Genomic DNA, 21,120 nt, shown 5'->3' on the forward strand with positions numbered 1-21,120 from the left:
AAAACCCTGGAGAAAATAAATAATCCCACATCTATTTTCCCCTCTAAAGTCAACATAAAAGTTTCCAATGGTTCCCCGGGCAGAAGGACTGCTTATTTTTCACTCCAAACTGAACAGCAAACCAAGCACAAATCTGTAAAAATGGATGTGAACTTCAATACTGAAAAACAAAATAGAAGAGCCTCCAAAGAGTCTTTTCAAAATGAAAAGCCATGCCCTGTGAGAATATTGCACCTGATATCATAAGTGACCCAAGTAAAGATAACAACAATAATATTCAATACTCCATTTAGTAACTAGTCAGAATGCTTAGTTTACCCCTGGTCTCAATTAGAGACCCAGATGGTGGATAGGCAGCAAGCATTAGGGCAGCTAAAACACATTCTTCTCAGCAAGGTTGGGCTAACACTGAAAGATGGAGTAGCTGAAGTCAGAGCTGCAGATGAAGAGGTTCTGTGGGGGAAAGAGTGTGTGAGCCAGCACCACGTCTTCCCATTCATGTTCTTTTAGAAAAAAATGGTCATGTTTTTCTCCTAAACCAAAAGCTGCATTTGTTTACGTTATTTTGCTCAAAGCATGAAGTTTCTTTTTTGTTGATATCTACATACATGTTTATGCATGCATGTATGTTTATACATGTGTACGCCTGTGTGCAGAGACCCAAGGTTGACTTCAGGTATCTTTCTCTGTCACTTTTTATCTACTTAGGGTGTGTCTATTGTCTTTCTGGTGAGTCTGGCTAGCCAGTATGTTCTGGGAAACTCTAAGGATGCCATCACATCGACCTGGCTTTTCTGTGGGTCCTGGGGATCTGGACTCCATCACCTTTGATGGTGAGCACTGTGCCTGCTGAGCCATCTTCCTAAGCCCCAAACTCCATCCTCTGGAGACAGCTCCAGGTAGAGCAACCCTGTGCTCCCTCCTGTCTCTGCTTTCTTTTCCTTACGGTTTCCTGACCACTGTTGGTTTATGCAAAGGTCACATGTCGGGGCTGCAGCCGGGAAGAAAGGTCTGTTTTATAATTCAGAGCAGGTGCATTACTCACAAACTGATCATTACTCACAGTGCCAGGATAAGTCTAAACTTTGCCATGTTTTCTATATTTGAATGTTTTTACAACCTTGAATGGTGGCTGTTCAATGCAGTCAGACAAGAGCACAGATTCCCCAGACCAAATTCCACACTTAGTGACCTTGGACAAGTGACATTGTTCAGTTATTTAGGCAAGTAATATAAAATGTCTGATATATATTTAAACGGATAAGTAGATATATATCCTCAGCCAATACGATGGTGAGTACTAATTGTCAATTTGACAGAATCTAGTGTCAGTTGAGAGATGAGCCTGTGAGCATGTCTGTAGGAAACTATCTTCATGGTGCTAATTTACATGGGAATATCTTCCCACAGTGGGTGGCAGCATCCCCTGGCTAGGATCCTGGGCTGCATAACAGTGGAGAAAGTGAGCTGAGCACTAGCATAACATTGATTCTTCCTTTTGACTATGGATGCCATGTGACCAGGCCCCTCACTGCCATAACTGATAGTAACCTTGAACCCTAAACTGCAATAAGCCCTGTCTCACTTCCCTTGATGGCATTTGGTAGAATTTTACCATAGCACCACAAAGGAAAGAAAATAAGATGGCCAACAACACAGTCTTATGGACAGATTTTGTCAGTGTGCTTCTCTATTTTTATAGATGACATAACAGAGTCTGTCAAGAAAAAAAAATCAAAATTGCAAAAAAGGGAGGAACACACTGAACTCTCTCCAGCTGACTCTCTGATTTTCCTGGGGAGAGAGTTACCAGGACTCTCCCAGAGAGTCTACTAGACCCAGAGAGCACCAGGGTCTAGATGTGATTTCATTATTTCTGAATGGGAACAGGACAATGGTTAAGCTGCCCCAGCACGGGGACAGCAAGATCCTAGAAACGCTCACTGGCTGTCATTAGCACATCTCATCACTATCCACTGGAAGACAAAGCATTCCCTACCCAGATGCTGTCCTCTTGCTTGTACTGCTGCCAGTTGTGCCCGGTGTCGCTGAACATCAGGCGGTAGCTTGTCACCCAGTCAGAGCTCCCGTGTCTTCCCTGCGTGGCCACTGCTGTAATCTCCACTCTGCTGCCCAGGTCCATCTGGAGCCACTGTTGGGCATTGGAGTCTGCTGGGGACCAACCACCAGTTCCTGGAATAGGATGAGAGAGAGACTGGTAATAATGCTTTAGAAAGTCACCGTTTCGTATGTCAAAGATCAATGAAACTATGTTCTACTAAGGCACCATGGTTCCCTGCCTCTGAACTTAATCTCCCGGTACTTTCAAAACCAAATTTTAATCCTGTGACTCAGGGATCCAGGTTCACTGCAAGTGAGGTGTGTACAGTGTCTCTTTCCATCCCCTTCTCTTTCACTTCTTTCTTTTCTCTGTCCGAATTTGTATTATGAATCCACCAGGGGATTCACCCGTATCTCATTATGGGTACAAAGGTGAAAGAAGACATTAATTGGCCCTTTCATGGGCATCATTTGTTCATTTAACCTTTATTCTTCATGAGGAAAATGCTGGGTGAAAGGGAAAGGCGAATCCGATGAAAGCTTGCGAGGAACCTCCACAAGAGAAAGACAGAAGTTACAATAGCGGTACAGGGGACAGGCTGTCTTAGCAGGTGTTCAGAAAGGCCTTTCAGTACAGAGACAGGAGCGCTGGAAGCTGAGGCCAGCAGACCATGCCTGGACAGGGTGGGAAGCACTAACAGTCACTGTTCTCTCACTTCTCATAGTGAACAGAGGAGGGAATGGTGTATGCACAATCTCAGGACACGAGGAAGCATTGCACATTTCATATGTAGCCTGCTGCACCCAGACACACACGGACTTTTCAACAGCTGCTTGGCTCCTAGACTATTCACAAAATTTGAACTTTGTAGATAATAAATATTCATTCTCATGGAATTGGAAGACTCGTGGCTTAAATTTTTGTCTCCATCTCATGTAGGAAAAAATAAATCAATATGAACCGTTACTGACTGCTGAATTCTTAAGTCCTCTGGAACCTGGGGTGAGGGGCATCAAAGAGTGTCTTATAAGATGGACAGGTATGTGGTGAAAATCAACCATTTTGCTCAGAACAGGATGTGAGAGGGCTACTAAGCTTAGGGGAATAAGTAATAGATTCACCTTTTCCCTCAACTTACACACTTGTTCCCATGATGCTCTTTTTTTATCTCCCACCAAGAAGAAGAGCGTTCACTCACACCACAGCTTGGCAGCTCAGGGACTTTCTGTGTCCTGGTCCCCACTGCACAGTCCCTCACTGTATGTGACTATGTAGATCTGGGAGCTGGGGGAAGTAAGGTAGAAGCCCGCCTGAGCTTAAGACATATGTTGGATGTGAGGACTTTCTTCAGCAGCAGATACTCTTTAATATTCTTCTTTGATAAGCTTCTTTTTATTTATTATTAATAAGAATTTTATTTTTATTATTATTGCTTTATTTCTTATTATTAATAATAATATTTAAAGCAGGGAAGGAGAAAGGCATGCGATTGTCATCTATTTTGAAATGTGTTCTGAGTATTGGGTATGACATCAACAAGAGAGGTGGTATGGTACACTGATACGTCCCCCTTTCTGTAGTGAGGGGGGCTACACGTGGGGGTACATGGGGTAACTGCATTCTTTAGCTTTCCATATTATTACAGCTGTAACCACAAGATCAATTCCTAAAAAAAAAAAAAAAAAAAAAAAAAAACAAGCTGTAAGTGGATTTCCAGCTCCCCTCTGCCACTTGCTCTTGCTTTCCCATGACAGATACAGTGAACAAGGTCTAGATACTGCTGGAACCATAGTTTCTGAATAGTTAAAGATTGATTTGTATGCTTGTGTTTTTTGCATGTAGCATTTTCTTTTAGTATATCTATTGAATAAACTTATTATAAATTATACATGGGAAAAGATAAAAGTGTAAAATAATACACACAGAAATTTAAGAGTGGGCAGAATAATGCAGGACGTTGGCCCTTTTAAGTGATGTTTACTAGTTTGCAGTGAAAATCTTCAAGCCTTCATAATTTTCTTTTCATTGACAACAAATCCCAACTGAACTTCTTGATCATGCTTTAGACCTTTTCCTTTTTATAAATATTGACATGTAAGTTATTATATTAAAATAGAAGAAAACAGGTCTATGGTGATGGCTCAACAGGTAATGTGTGCGCAGTGTAAGACGGGAGTTTGGCCGGGCAGTGGTGGCGCACGCCTTTAATCCCAGCACTCGGGAGGCAGAGGCAGGCGGATCTCTGTGAGTTCGAGGCCAGCCTGGTCTACCAAGTGAGTTCCAGGAAAGGCGCAAAGCTACACAAAGAAACCCTGTCTCGAAAAACCAAAAAAAAAAAAAAAAAAAAAAAAAAAGACGGGAGTTTGGATACCAGTACTCATGTAAATCCTGGGCAGGTGTGCTGGATTAATTGTAATCTCAGTGCAAGGGAAGTAGAGACAGGGGGCTCCCCAAGCAAACAGGCAAACAGGCAAACAGGCTGGACTAGCAGAGTCAGTGAGCACCTGGTTTAGGTGAGAGAGATTTCATCCATATAAAAGGTGGAGAGCAACTGAACAAGATACCCAGGTTACAGAGGCTTGGTCCTCAATTTGTATACCTGTATATATGAACATGTATCTTCCCACACACATGCAGACACACATACACACATTCAAGCATGTGATACATTCACATAAAAAAAAAAGAAAATGTAGCAGTAAGTATGTACCTTGGTTAAAACAAAAATCAATTAAATAAATCAAAGCCAAAATTAAAACTACAGGGTATTTAACATAAGATTTCTTCAAACATGTCTGAAGAAAATCATATTTTTTCTTTTAATCAGAGTAGGGGGGAGAAAACCCCATCTCACTTTCTTTTTATTTTATTTTTTTATTATTATTATTTATTTTACAATACTATTCAGTTCCACATAATAGCCACAGATTCCCTTGCTCTCTTCCCCCCCTGCCCCCTCCCCTCCCCCCCAGCACACCCCCCCACTCCCACCTCCTCCAGATCAAGGTCTCCCCCGAGGACTGGGATCAACCAGACAGACTCAGTCCAGGCAGGTCCAGTCCCCTCCTCCCAGATTGAGCCAAGCGTCCCTGCATAAGTCCCAGGTTTCAGACAGCTAACTCATGCAAAGAGCCCAGGACCTGGCACCACTGCCTAGATGCCTCCCAAACAGATCAAGTCAATCAACTGTCTCACCTATTCAGAGGGCCTGATCCAGTTGGGGGCCCCTCAGCCTTTGGTTCATAGTTCATGTGTTTCCATTCATTTGGTTATCTGTCCCTGTGCTTTATCCAACCCTGGTTTCAACAATTCTCGCTTATATAAACCCTCCTCTTTCTCACTAATTAGACTCCCAGCGCTCCACCAGTGGCCTAGCCGTGGATGTCTGCATCCAGATTCCTCACATCACCAGTGAGGCTACCTGGAAAACCGGACCCCAAGAAAGACACGGAGAAATGGATGAGATCTACATGAACAGCCTGGACATGAGTGGGAGCAATGAAGGGCGAGGGTCGAGGGAAAGAGAGCGGGAGATCCTAGCTGGATCAAGAAAAGAGAGGGAGAACAAGGAATAGGAGACCATGGTAAATGAAGACCACATGAGAAAAGGAAGAAGCAAAGAGCTGAAGAGGCCCACAGAAATCCACAAAGATACCCCCACAAAGGACTGCTGGCAGTGGTCGAGAGACAGCTGGGACTGACCTACTCTGGTGATGGGATGGCCAAACACCCCAATAGTTGTGCCATAAACCCCATCTCACTTTCTTAACCCTCCTGAAAGTGAACCAGAATGGAACAGTTGCTGTGAGCATTCATTAACAGATGAAATTAAACACATTCTGAACCTTCCAGTCACAGCTTAAGTACTTAGCATGAAGGACCACTCCCTGATCCTTGTGTGTGTGTGTGTGTGTGTGTGTGTGTGTGTGTGTGTGTGTGTGTGTGTGTGTGTCTTTGAACACACATGTGCCAAGGTATGCAGGAGAAGGCTGGAAGACAGTGTTTGGGATTTGGTTTTCTTCTTCCATCATGTGGGTTCCAAGGCTTGCTTCAGGCTGTTAGCCTGGAAAGTAGGTGCCTTTACCTGATGAGCTATCTTTTAGGTTAGAAATGAAAAATAATGATCTCACCATAAATATGTACAATATTCAGAGCTCAGCCATACTTTTCCATACATAAAATCAGGGATGATTTTAAGACTATGTCTGATTTCATTTCTAACAACCTACAAGCCTCACTCAATGCATCTAGACTGTTGACTATATATATATATATATATATATATATATATATATATATATATATATATATGTGTGTGTGTGTGTGTGTGTGTGTGTGTATGTATACATACACACACACATATATGTTAGAACAGTTCTCATGTAGCCCAGGCTAGCCTCAAAGTCTTTACGTAGCTGAGGATGATCTTGAACTCCCGATTTTCTTGCTTCCACTTCCTGAGTGCTGGCATCACAGGTGTAGTGTGGGGAATCTAACCAGGGCTTCGTGCATACTAGCTAACTACCAATTCAGCAATATCTGAGCCCCTCCCCTAGACTGCTAACTTCAGGGTTTGTTTTTTACAGAGCATGTGGTGCAACTAGATGTTAGTGCAAAAAATAGAGGCCTGGCTCAGTACTCAGATCTGCTTCCAAGGTTAGGTTACAGGAAGTTATCCCACCTGTACTCAGCCACAGCACTAGGAGAGTCAGGCACCCGACCAACCTCATATGACCCACAATTGATGAAACGGGATTCCAGTTCAGACCACCAGTATCCAGCACCAGAATTCTTTGCTCCCAAGCACTAATAGTCACTCTTATCTCACTTATCATCTCTGTTTCCACCTGAGCCATAAATCACACTTCACCCTCTCCTCTCCTCTCCAGTGTCTCTCTGGATTTTTGTGGAAATCAATAATTGTATTTCATTTGAAAAAATAATTTACTGTATTAATGCATACATGTATGCATGTGTGTTCATGTGGTGTGTGTGTGTATCCCACGGTGCCCATTTGTAGGGCAGAGGTCAGCTTGTGTATCCTTCCATCATGTAGAGCACAGATATTGAACTCAGGCCCTCAGGCTTGGCAGCAGGAACCATTTACTCACTGAATTATCCTGTAGTGGTTTGAAAAAAAATGGCCCCATAGAGAGTGATGCTATTAGGAGGTGTGGCCTTGTTAGAGGACGTGTGTCACTGTGGAGGTGACCTTTGAGGTCTCCTTTGTTCAAGCTATGCTCAGTGAGACACTGCTTGCTTCTGCCGCCTGTGGATCAAGATGCGGAACTCTCAGCACCTTCTCCGGCTCCATGTCAGTCTGTGCAATGTCATGTCCTGCCACGATAATGGACTAAACCTCTGGAACTGCAAACCAGCCCCAATTAAATGCTTTCCTTCATAAGAATTGCCATGGTCATGGGGTCTCTTCACAGCAACAGAAACCCTAACTAAGGCATATCCTCCAATCTCCTAGGAATGTTATTTTTGTTCCTGTGTGTCAGGGGATAATAAACTGGGCTCAGAGCAGTCTAGAGGGTTTAACTAGAGACTTTTACTCAGTTCTTCTGACTTCAGGTTTGTGCCTCAGGTTTACAGTGACAAAAATCTTAAGCAAGTGTAAAAGACTCGTCTATAGAATTATAATCAAACATTAAATAAGACGAAGAAGCTGTGTCTCCTCACCCTTGTAAATCTCTCCTTCAGCTTTCTGTGCCACGGTGCTGTGAGACAGCTTGAATACAGGCTGCGATAGACTCTGGGTATGAACCAGGACAACTTGTGGGCAAGTGCAGAACTCTCTCTTTCTGCTGATTTCCATTTCAACCTCAGAAATGGAAATGAGAATCGATGGATGCCACACATTGGAAACAGCACAGCATGGATTCTTTTCAGAGATACCGAATAGCATTCACACCAAAATAGACTCCATCTGTACAAGACCAGCTGACATAATCCATTAGGACACACAATATTTTCATACCTAATATTTCAAGCACACAGATTGGCTTATTTTATTTTATTGTTTTATTTTGTGTGTGCATGGTGCATTTATATGTTTATGTGTATGCCTGTATGCATTTGGATGCTGGTGCACATGTATGTGAAAGTCAAAGGCCAGTGTTGTGTGTCTTCCTGTAAGACTCTCCATATTTTTGAGACAGGGTCTCTCCCTGAACCTGGTTAGTACTAGTTAGCTTCAACTTGATACAGTCTAAAGTCATCTAGGCTCTCAATCAATTGAGAGATTGCTCAGGTAAGCCCACAGTTGATTATTTATTGAGTGGGAGGGCAAGGTCCACTGTGGACAATGTCTTTCCCTGGACAGGTGATGCTGGGTTTGATCAGAAACTACAAAGTAGAAAAGCCTATGGTTCAGAGGGCACTGGATCAGGCCCTCTGAATGGGTGAGACAGTTGATTAGCTTGATCTGTTTGGGAGGCATCCAGGCACTGGGACCAGGTCCTGTGCTCAGTACATGAGTTGGCTGTTTGAAACCTGGGGCTTATGCAGGGTTGCTAGGCTCAGCCTGGGAGGAGGGGACTGGATCTGCCTGGACTGAGTCTACCAGGTTGATCTCAGTCCTTGGGGGAGGCTTTGGCCTGGAGGAGGTGGAAATGGGGGATGGGCTGCTGGGAAGGGGAGGGGGGGGAACAAGGGAATCCTTGGTTGATATGTAAAACTGAATTGTATTGTAAAATAAAAAAAAAAGAAAGAAAAACAGACAAGGAAAAAAAAAGAAAGAAAAGAAAAGCCTATGATTAAGCCAGCAAGGGCTATGGTTTCTGCCTCCAGGTTCCTACTTGAGTGCCTGCCTTGACTTCCCTGCAAGATGGAAGTGAATTAGAAGTGTAAACCAAATAAACCTTTAACAGAGTAACTTTGATCAGAGTGTTTTATTATAGCAACAGAAAGCAAACTCAGACATGAGCTCACCGATTCAGCTACATTAGCCAATGACAGCCAAGTATAGCTTTTCTCCCCCTTGCCATTGGTGGGATTGCAGACATGCAACTGCATGCCTGCCTGACCATGGTGCCAAGGCTCCTAACCCAAATCTTCATGTTTCCACAATAAGCACTCTACCAACTGAGCTATTCCACCAGCCCTTGACTATTCTTTAATCTCCACAATAAATTTTATAAGGAACAGACCTGTTCCTCCCTATATATCACACGGAAGCCCTGTAAACAACAAACATATTTCCATGAATGAACCAGGAACTAACAAGCAGGATGCGTTGCAGCCTCAGTTATGACACACTCTTTCCAGGCTTATCTCCTCATAATCAAATGATTCACAATGAAAAGTAACTTCCAAAGGCCTCCATGAATTCTTAATGACTAGTTCTGCCCGAGGAAGGTGGTGTGTGCATATGTGTGTGTGGCGATGGTGGTGGTGATGGTGGTGGTGGTGGTGGTGGTGGTGGTGGTGGTGGTGGTGGTGGTGGTGGTGGTAGTGATGTAGTATGTGTGTGATGTGGTGTGGAATGTGGGTGGTGTGGTCTGGTGTATGTGCCATGTCTGGTGTGTGTGTGGGTGTGGGTGTGTGGGTGTGTTTGGTGTGTACAGTGTGGTGGTTGGTATGTGTGTGTGTAGTATGTGTATGTGTGTGTGTTGTGTTGTGTTGTATATGTTGTGTGATGTATGAGAATGTGTTTGGGGTGGGGGTTGTATTTTGTGCCAAAATAGAAAGTCAATAACTCAAAGCCTTCTCATTCCTCCACGGACTGTGGAAGCTGATAATACATCGATATAAAAGAAACAAATTTTCATGTAAACAAAAGTGTCATGGCAAAAGTATATGATCTGAACTTCTAAATGCAAACATCTCAAAAATATTTATTCAAGTAAGGAAAACTACTTAAAATTTCAAGAGATAATGTTAAATATACTTATTTGTGAATTCTGTTTTACAGGGAAGAGAGCCATGAACATTCTTTCTTTTATGGATACTAAAACCTTATGATTATTTGTGTTTTAATCACGCTAGGTAACTTAAATTCTTCCCCTAATTTAGATCACATCTGGCAGTTTGATACGTGGCCAGCAGCGGCTGAATTTCCTGTGCAGTGTTTGTGAAAGCCCATCTAACTTAATCCCCCAACTCTGAAGCTTTCTCACCACAAAACACATCACATGTGACACGCAGAGATCCTCCCTAAGCTGTAATTACGTGCAGTGACTTGGCCGCCTAAGTTAGTGGCCACTGACCTCAGCTCAGTGCATTTTCCAGGACTTTTCAAGACTGATTAGTGCTCTTTCTTGCTTTTCATTTCCCTTGTGTGAGATGAGATGAAGGTCAGAAGGGCCTTGGAAGTAAAAGAACAAATCCATTCAGCAAATCCCCTCCAGCAATGAGAGAGCAATTCTGGACAGTCCTGAGCTCCTGGGCTGGGTTGCCAGATCTTGATTTACACAACAGCTGTATTAGGGGCACAATTTTTATTTTATTTGACTTTTCTTTTCTAAGAAATTGGTTTTTCCCTGATGGAACTCATTACACTTGTATTGGTTGGGATCGGAGCCAAGACTTCCCGGATAATCATTGTCTCTGCTGGGGTACATCTACCAGCTGTGTGCTTTCTTCCTTTGCGTAGTCCGACCTGAGAATATTCACCTCTGCTCTTATAGATTGGAATAAAATATTTTATCCAGGCTCAGTGCAGGTGGATCGTATGTGGTTCACAGGAGACTCAAACACTTCATTTATGATGCCCAAGGCTTGCTTCCTTCGTGTAAAATGGTTCACCGGATCTGAGTGCAAGGACATGGCTTGTCGAATAGAAATTTCCCCTGAATTAAAATATTTTTGTTCAATGTAGGAAGAAGACTTCAGAGACTCAAGAAGTAAACACAACTTGAAAGTCTCTCGAAGTTCCGCAAACCTACAATATTCACGAGGCCTCGCTCAGATGCTATACCAGCTGTAATCATTTAGAGCGGAGACTCTGGACTCCGCTGAGCGGCTGAGGGATGCAGCTGGGCTCTTCAGTGCTTCACTAGTGATGAGTCCTCCACGTTCCTGTAAGTGGTCTCTCACTCACAGACCTGCAAGGAACCCCAATAACCTCAGTGGTTCATTAAACTAGATCTGAGTGGACCCCTTTTTTGGAATGTTATCAGTGCTCTGTCTGTAGTGAACAGATGTTTCTGTTATCTTCCCAGCAAACATTAGTCTTCACCACTGACTTCCTGCAGGCCTGCAGAATGGGATTCACTGACAGGAATGAGATGTTTTACAACTTGGATTCCATCTTCAGGAAAATAATAGCACCATCTCTAACATTTGTATGGAAAGCTGGATGGTACAATGCAGAAGGAATTTGTTAATTACTGTGACAGAAACATGAGTGAATAAAGGAACTATGATAGAAAAACGAGACAAATCTCTGAAATCATGGGGAAGAACAGTGTGTCCTTTCACTAGCACCCAGGGGTCCTTTGCAATGCACCCACTTCATGATTATCCAGTTGTCCAGACCAAGCCGGCTGTCTTTGCAAACCACAAGTTTTTCTACTTGCTAACTGATTAGATGTTCAGATACCAGGAAGCCACATGTTAGTAGTGTATGTATGTCTGCCCTGTAGAGTTCTGTTCTCACCTAAGATGTGATGATGGTTAGTTGTAAGCATCAGCCTGACTTGGTTAAGGGACCCTCAGATAGCTGGTAAAATATTGTCTCTGTGACGATGGCTCTGGAAGAGACAGGCATGTCAATCACTGCACTTAGTGGGGCAGATCATTTCTCATCCATGTGAGAAGACACCATGTGAGAAGACACCATGCGATCCCTGGAAAAATCAGATAGGGTGCACTTGCCCCCCTTCTGGGGCTGAGACACCTACCTTCTGTTCTTAGCCCACAGGCTTTTAGGCTCAAACACCTTGGGGCTTGGAGAGTTACAGAGGCAGTTACCCATTCTCAAGCTTCATCTCAAGAGCTACTCCATCAGCCTTCTCTGTTCTCAGAGCTCTGGGCTCACAGGGATGCATCAGCTTCCCTGGTTCTATAGTTTGTAGAGTGCGCACTGGGGTCCTTCTCAGCTTCCATGACCACACGACCACAATGAGCTCCTCCTGCACTTCTGTATCATCTATTATATGCCTAATTGTTTATTGTGTCTCTTCACATATGTGCCCATATGCATATTAAATAAATGTATATAAACATATATACATTTATTTTATCTCTCCAGAATATCTTAATGAATACAGACATTGACTTCTTTTATATCTTTTATTATAACACTTAACTTTTCCTTCTGTTCTTCAATAGACCTCTCACTTCTTGAACTACTATTCTGTCTTCTTGCTTCACCTCTTAGTCAGTTGGATATATCTTGATGTCTTCATTCTGCATTTTTATGAGGACTATGGCTTTAATTGACCAAACATCATACTCCTACAGGTATTCATTGCTTAACAATTTAAGCCATATCCTTGGAAATGAAAAAAACTGCATGTGTATCTTAATTCCCAATCTGTAAGAATTTAAATGTAGTTTAGAGACAGATGGCTATGTTTTAGTGTGTCTGTTTGTATATATGAACATGTCAAAACTGGTGAATTGATATTTAGAAGGGACAATGATTTTGTATGTGGTGGAGTCCTGAAGAGAGAAATGAATGTGACTAACTAAAACAGGCTGCCGAAATGTTTGCTGTCCTGGAAAACACTACATTACTGAGGATGCAGTAGAGTGCTTGCTCAGGGCACTGTACAATTCAGGTATGGCCATACAAGCCTATAATCACAGAACTGAGAAGACAGAGGCAGGGAGATCAGAAGTTCAAAGTTGTCTTCAACTGCAAAGTGAGTTCCAGGCCAGCCTGAGTTAAAGATCAGTCATGGAAACAACAGAAGAAGAAATTCTGATGCTCCAATGACATAGTGTGGTGACTTATTAATGACAATCTGCTATCGTATACTTGAAATTCAATGAGCAGTAAAGCAAATACCAACTCATGCACACACCCAAGGGATGTATGGGAAAGAGAAGGCTGTATCAGGTAATTTAATTGTGTTAACAATTTTACAATGCACACATATGCCAAAACATCACACTATGTAGTTTAATGTATACAAGTAATTTGTTACTTATGCTTCAGTAACACCCTGGGGGAAAATAATTGCATTAATAAGAACAATGCAATCTAATTCTCTGTACATTACTGAAGTTATGAGGATGCTCTGGACAGAGACATGGGGAGGTATCCCTGGATGAGAGTGAGGATATAGGAGAAGATTCCTTGGTGAATTTCTGGCATGGCTATGATATTCCTCTCTGTGCTGAAGCCCTGTCGCCTTGGAAATGAGGACGAAGGTGATTCCTCTGTGGAAGTGGTTGGCATACTGTGAGGTGAAGCAGCAAGGCCTTCTACGAGGTACCTAGCATGTTGCTCTTGTGTTTTTTGTTTTTTGTTTTTTTCAGTTCTATGCTACATAAGCTTATAACAAGACTGAATGCCCAGATACACATCCTAGTATTAAGGGAAAAACTCCTTGATTCCTTTGTGGCCTAAGGTACTATCTGCTTTGGTGGATATATTTACTATCTGACCATTCATAAAATGAAAGAGGCTATTTAAAGAACTCCATGTAGCAAAGGGATGTTCGGGCTCTCATTTCTTTGGGACTTAATAGGACATGAATCTATTCTGAGAATAAAAAAAATAAATCATCACTTTCTGAAATTTTCAAAATCAATTAATGCTATGTAGTTTCTTTTTGGTTTGCTAAATTTTACACTTGCCTACTCATTCACGGGATGTTATCATACTTTCATGTTTTATACTAATGTAATCATAACATATGTACATATATCCCCTATGTAGAATATATTTGCATACACACATATTCATTACTTTATACACACACATATGCATACATTTTAGACTCTTTGAATTCTTGGCTTGTGTGCTTACATTCCCAATGCAAACTAATTTTTAAAAGTATTTTTATTATTTTTTAATTTGTGTGTGTGTGTGTGTGTGTGTGTGTGTGTGTCGATGTGTGGGTGGTTATTTGCATGTGAGTGGCATGTCTGTGGAGTCCAGAAGAAGGCATCATAGCCTCTGAAGCTGAAGTTGTGAGCCACCCATTGTGACAGCAGGGAATCAAACTTGGGTCCCCAGGTAGAGCAAGCAAGCACTTTTAACCACTGAGCCATCTTTCCAGCCCTTCCACTAGATTTTTTGTTCTTTTGAGTCAGGGTCTCTCACTGAACTAGGAGCTCACTCTTTTGCTTAGACTAGATTGCCAGCATGGCCCAAGGACCCTTCTGACTCCATATACTCCCCATAATGTTTGAATTACTATGTACACTACTAGGCCTGGACTTTTCTATGGGTGATGGACTTAGGATCTCATGTTTTTGAAGCAAGCACTTAGCCAACTGAGCTGTCCTCTCAAACTATAAGTTCGTAGAAATAGTGTTCCTACCTGTTTTGGTCAATCATATTTGAAGGTCCTAGTACAGTACCTAACATATAAGAGGTACTCTTGAATAGTCACAGAAGCATTGGCTATTCATCTATTGCTCCAAAATGATTAGCTTGTAACTCTGGTTGCTTTATAAAACCTCCCCAAAACACTTGTACATTCATTTGATCAATATCCATATAAAATGGCTGGGCTCTGGGTTGGGCAATGTCACTGGCAAAGGTGCCCAAGTGGCTCAGACCAGGGTGCCAATTTCTCTAGTGCCTCAGTTTGCCGATCCCTAAGGGAAGATGAAGCCCTGTGAATGGAGAATCCTGCCAGTACATTGTTCCTCGGGCTAGAAGGGGAATTCTATTCTCTGTATTCCAACTTCGTGACTGCAGCTTCTGCTTAGTCTTCTCAGTTTAGACTCTGTCAAAGAGATGCAAGACCTCAGTCTCCTCTTTCACACACACTGGTCTGAGGTAGAGGTGCCCAGGATCCCCACCAAGATGGAGAAGGACAGGGTATAATTAATCTTCTATCAATGTCTCCCATCAATATCTGTCTCATAGCGAGATAAATGACCTACTGTCAGAGCTGCAACCTTCCCCAGAAGTGGAGAAGGAGTTCACAGACAGTGCTGACCTGTACCACACTATTTGAGTAATGATGAGACTAATTGTCTTGGAAGCACTTCTAGACACTCTTTTTTTTTCAGAGCGGAGGACTGAACCCAGGGCCTTGCACTTGCTAGGCAAGCACTCTATCACTGAGCTAAACCCCCTACTTAGATACTCTTAAAATGTCTTAACCTGTGTTTCTTCTTGAAGTGAAAATGGGGCCTTCTTGTTTGATTTCCAGCTTTCTGTTTTACAGTGGCAAAACTCTTCTCAACATGAGCCTCTAGCCTGGTTCTCCAGGTAACACTGCAAGACAGGTGTCATCCAGAGATGCCAAAGATATAAATGCAAGCTTAGCAAGTGGATTGCTGATGCCCATGAAACACCGCCGAGTCATAGCTGGCACGTAAGCTCTGGCTGGTTAGTTTCCAAGCCATTCTTCCTGACCCAGCCTTCTCCAACCTTTGTTAAAGAATCAAGCTGCTATTGTATGCAGTAGTGAGCATGAATCTTGAACTCAATTGAATTGGGTTTGACATCAAGTGTTTCCCTTTCCCTGCTATGTGATGTTGGACAAACTATGACATTTCCCTGAAGTTCACCAACTCTGTTTGGTGGGAAAAGGTTTTAATTAACACCACACAGTAGTTTTGCTATGGGCTAATATGATAATATACATACAACAATGAATAAAATTTGCTACTTATAAGATTAGTCAAAGGCCAGTATTAGAACAATGAATAGTCTCCCCAATGTGCTGTGATGGAATGGTTTGTTTTCCGCTGAGAACAGTACAGCCATTTGGCATCCACAAATGCTCAGTTCCAGAACCTTCTGCATACCATCCACAGATGTTCAAGTCTTTGGTATAAAATGACAGAACAGTGATTCTCTGCAACTTCTAATATGTTGTAAATGCTAAATAAATAACTGCTGTATAGTATTGTTTAGGGAACAATGACAAGGAAAACATTCATGTTCAGTACATAAGGCAAGGTTTCTATTGTTTCCACCGAAAGAATAGGGAGAGACATCTGTATTCTTCAATGGCTTTCTCAAATAAATTATGACTCTGACTTTTTGGTTACTGATAACCATCATAATTCTGAGCTTGTAACACATAGCATGAAATAAACTAAAAGGGTATAAACAGAGCTATAAATCAGCATTGGTGGAGATTCAAAATCATAAAGTGTTAACAAATTAAATCCATTGAGAGCTAAAATATCAATAATTCAATTACCAACAAAAATGTATTTCAGAATGAAAAGGTAAATCAAAATAGAAAAATACAAGATAGTCAGCCTGATACACAGTTTAGAGGAGTTGGCATGAATAAGAAAAGGCCAATGGATATGCTACACTTGCACATAGATAATTTGTATATACATCTGTGTGAATGGTGTGTGTGTTTGAATGTACCTGGGTGTACATGCACTTGTTTGTGTGTAACAAGGCCAAAGGTTGACATCAGTGTTTCTTTAGCCATCAACTTGTCTTAGCCTAGAGTCACCTAAGAAAGAATTCTTGAGTGATGGACAGATTATGCCTGAGAATATGAGGGAGCCAAGGACTAGCACAGGGGTGGTGGTGGTCACAGTGGCCCTGGAACCCAGTTCTCTCTCTCTCTCTCTCTCTCTCTCTCTCTCTCTCTCTCTCTCTCTCTCTCTCTCTCTCTCTCTCTCTCTTTCTCTCTCTGGCATGTCTATGGGGTCTACCTTGATTGTTAGATGCACACTATAGACCACATCATCTCCTGGGCCAGAAGTTACAAATTGTATTATGAAACTTTCTAGGCATGCCCTGCAAGTGAATCATCAAGCAATGCTCTGTTCCTCCATGGTTTCCACTGCACTTCATTGGTGATGAGGGAGATCTTTGGTCAGAGGAAATGCAACAGCTAGCAGGCCTACCTTCAGATTCCAGTTTCAATTTCTGCCCAGGCTTCCTTCAGTGACAAACTGTAACTTGGAAGCTTGAATAATCTCTTCTTCTCTAAGTTGCTTGTGGTCCGAGTGTTTTATCACAGGACCATAGAAAATAAACTGTAGCAGGCCTTCCTCAGTTTCTCTCTACCTTACATGTTGGAGCAAGCTCTCTTGTCAACCAGGAACTCACTATTTAACTAGTCTTGCTAGCCAGCTTTGCTCTAGGCCTGGCTTGTCTCTGCCTTCTGAATGCTAGGACTGCAGGCAGCTTCTGCACCGTGCTGGCATTCATATGGCTTCTGGGGATCTGAACTCCTGCCCTTATGCTTGTGAGGCAAGCAGTTTACCCACTGAGCCATCTTACATCACCCATCAGCCCTGGCACTCAACTATTTTTAAACCAAGAACAAGTTTATAATACTAAACAAATTTTAGAATTTTATCAGCTAAGGTCTTTAAAAAGAGAAATCATTTAGTTCTCTGTATCTATCTCTATATATCATAAAATCAATATCAAAATATGATTAAAATACAGCTCAATATCCAACATCCTGTTGGATAAGTTCACTTTGCATTAGAGATTAGTTAAGTGTAATTACTCTAGTTTTTATCAGACCAAGTAATAACACATAGTACCCACTATCTGGTAGGGTTACAGATTATTAGTGTTCCTACCTTTAATTAAGTACATTTACTATGTACTTTAAAATAGTAACATTAATCTCACAATAGAACTAAATGTATTGAAATATTTTAATAAGCATTCCACTAAAGTAATGAAGCATGTTTGGTGACGATTTATGCTGACATATGAAATGTACATAATAAAGCAAATATTTTTTTAAAAAATAATCTTCTATAATATTTTTTTATGATGACCAAAAAAAAGAATTCATAGCATAGGGTTAGCGATGGCTGAGTGGATAAATTGTGTATCTGAGTTCGATCCCACAGGATCCCTCTTGAAAAAAAATAAGCATGGTGGTACATGCTTGCAATCAGTCAGACACAGAGAGCCAGGCAGCTTCAAGCTTCAGGCCAGTGAGACACTCTTCCTCATGATAGAGTAGATGGCCCATAAGAACATCACTCAAGGTTCTCCTCTGTCCCTCCCCCAGCACACAGTGCATACATGTGTACCTGCATATATACTCATATGTTATCTGTACACAAACAAGTACATGCACACATACACAAAGAATTTCACAGGATGGTTATGGTGCTTCCATGAGAGAGCACTTTCCTAACATACCTGAAGCCATGGTTTCCAGGGCTAGCACCTCAAGAAAAAATACAAACCCCAAAGAATTGCTTGGTGGATCTTTGGGTTGGAAGAATGTGGTTCAGCATGTGTTGACTATATATTACATGATGGGAAGTATTTTTGTGAGAGACTTAACCTTCCAGATTTCCTTCTGGACTGTGACTTTGGATGTGACTCCTGAATAGACACAGTACTTCCTCATTCCTAAGCCTTCACTGTGTCTTCATCTAACACATGGATTCAAGGCTTAGTCATAATACTTACCCATTCTCCAGTTCAATTGAGCCTGGCTGGAACTTCTAGTGAGATCTGAGGAGCTGGAGAAAGCCATTGGTGAGAGGAAGGAGGCCAATGGGTCATCACAGTTGTCTGAAAAGATAGGGAGAGCAGGAGAGGTTATATTCTATTGACAAGACAAATACACCCTCTCATTTATTAGCCATTTTCTCTGGAAAAGGTTGGGGACTATTTTTCAGTGCATGTTATTGCAATTACTTCTCATAGCCCTCAAACATGGTATGACTTCCTTTCATAGATGGAGAAAATGAAGGCTGGAAAGGTTAAAGTTGACAACACTAGTGAGTAGCATAACCAGCCAAAACTCTCAGAAAGATTTGTTTGAGTCAAAAGCACAGCTCCCAATCCATCTCTGTAGTTGAGCATTTGAGCAAAGCCTAACAACATGTTTGTGTTGAGTCTGTAAGTAGGGAAACTCTTACAGGAGGATATTGTTTCTCTCCCATCTTCAGCATCCAAGGACCCTTGCAATAAATGCAAAAAATCCCAATAGGAATATTTCGAATTTCACACTAAAACTTGTAGGTAAGCCAGTGAGAAATGTGCTCCTTACCTAATAGCTCGCTTATGCTACAAGAAGTAAAAGAGAGTAGTCCCAGATGTTGTACAATCTTGAGCTGAATGGTAACTTCAATAGCTAACTTTCTAGCCTTCCCTGGTGAGGTACTTTCTAAGGCTGCATTGGTAACACTAAACAAATATGGGACATTGGTCAATGGAGCCATTGACAGAGACATGTCTTGGCAACATGGTTACGTCCCTTCCAGTTCACACTAATCCACTGTCACTGGATTTCAAATGGAGGGATTTGATCTTCACACTTAGCAGATGCCACATACATAACTGTTTGAACATTTGTGCTCACAGAAGGTAGCACTGAGATTTAACTACCATGAAAACAAACTAAGAAGCAGGATCTTTAAGAGGTGATTAAGCCATGAGAGCCCCACTGTCCTTGTGAGGTTAGTGTTTCTGAACTGCAGTTCCTCGGCTTCTTTCCTTCTGTCCCATGGTGAGTGACTCAGCCATTTGGCCTTGATACATACTGACACCTTCATATCAGACTTCCCATCATCCAGAAATGCCAGCCAACAACTGTTCCTATGAGTGACCCTGTCTCCTGTTTCTGTTACAGCAGCACAAGACAGGTTAAGGAGCTTAGTCATCCATGTACTGTAGTGATGCATTTTCCTGAATCTTCCACTAGATGGTCCATGTTTTTGTAGGTCCTGAGCAAGGAATCTACTGCATAATAGAACTCAAGTAAATGTGTGCGGAAAGAGAGGGATGGTGAATGATGAGGACAGGGACAAGAGAAATGACCAATCAATCAACCAATTAGCTAACTTCACAAAGCCAACACTCCTTTCCCATTTTTCCTTTTTATCCACAATTGATTCTCTAAGACACTGAAAAATGACTTCATAAATCTAGACAGACTTTATTCGAAACAGATTTGAAATGTGCCACTCAAGGTAAATTTTCTGGTATGCAGGCTCTTGGGAGGAACTGATCTGACATTTGAAAAGAACATTTACATAGGATCATATTTGTTTATCCAGCCAAGTCTTACAAAGCTATGTTTCAGGTAATTGCAGGAAGAATAATTAAAAATGTGAGGACTGAATTCTTGTTTAAGTGTGTTTAAAAATCACCCAGTAAACTGTGTTTCAGGTTCCTCCCAAATGCAAATGCTTAAACATTGTTTGACAGGGATGGAACAGAGTCATATCCCAACTGGAGAGGGAAACATCATAAGCACAGCAATGGCAGCTTTGGGGCTCTGGGGTTAGGGGAGTATAGCAAAAGACCACAGGGTGTGTGGCTGCTTTACTCCTCACACAGGATGCAGGCTAGAGAGGTTCATGTGCATATCTAAGCATTTGTTTGATCTCAGTCTCTCTCTCTCTCTCTCTCTCTCTCTCTCTCTCTCTCTCTCTCTCTCTCTCTTACACACACACACACACACACACACACACACACACACACACACAAGAATATAAGGTAGAAATTGCATTTGCTTGCTTATGACCCCTTTTGTCATCAAGAGATATGAGAAGAACATCAGATCCAGCTGAAGGAGGAAGAGACAAGTGAATCCTTGAGGATTGCTTGCCATCTAGAATAACCTATTTTATGAGCTCCAGCCCAGTGAGAGACACAGTCTTCAAAGACAAGGTGGACAGTATCATAAGGAATGATACTATATTGTTCTCTGACTTCCACAGACACACAGACATATACCAAAATGCATATGTACCCACACACATGTGCACCTGTGCACTAGAACATGAACACACATGCATGCACACACACAGGCAAGATCACACAGTGCAATTATCCTTATTAGGCTCTGATAACTTTTCTATGTGTCATGGATGACCTTTATAGGCACTGTGCTCCTGGCTCTGGTCATCTCCTAAGCCTTTCTTATCAAGTTTTATAGTACAATGACCCTTTACTTTTTCACAAATTTGTATTTTGCATTCTAATGGAACTGATTATACTCTTTTTAAAAACTCTT

The 21,120-nt window shown here is 41.8% G+C and overlaps 1 protein-coding gene across 1 annotated transcript in view; it reads right to left on the reverse strand.

Annotated features, from left to right (window-relative positions):
* LOC102910446 (contactin-associated protein like 5-1) overlaps positions 1 to 21,120 on the reverse strand; it is a 925,656-nt gene that overhangs the window by 684,970 nt on the left and 219,566 nt on the right. The window contains exons 2-3 of the mRNA XM_076547182.1: positions 18,564 to 18,668; positions 2,000 to 2,193 (exon numbers count right to left, since the gene is read on the reverse strand). Coding sequence (XP_076403297.1) covers positions 2,000 to 2,193; positions 18,564 to 18,668 — 299 coding nt within the window. The remainder of the gene's footprint in view (positions 1 to 1,999; positions 2,194 to 18,563; positions 18,669 to 21,120) is intronic.

This window comes from Peromyscus maniculatus, chromosome 11 (genome assembly GCF_049852395.1).
Source record: "Peromyscus maniculatus bairdii isolate BWxNUB_F1_BW_parent chromosome 11, HU_Pman_BW_mat_3.1, whole genome shotgun sequence".
Taxonomy (NCBI): domain Eukaryota; kingdom Metazoa; phylum Chordata; class Mammalia; order Rodentia; family Cricetidae; genus Peromyscus; species Peromyscus maniculatus.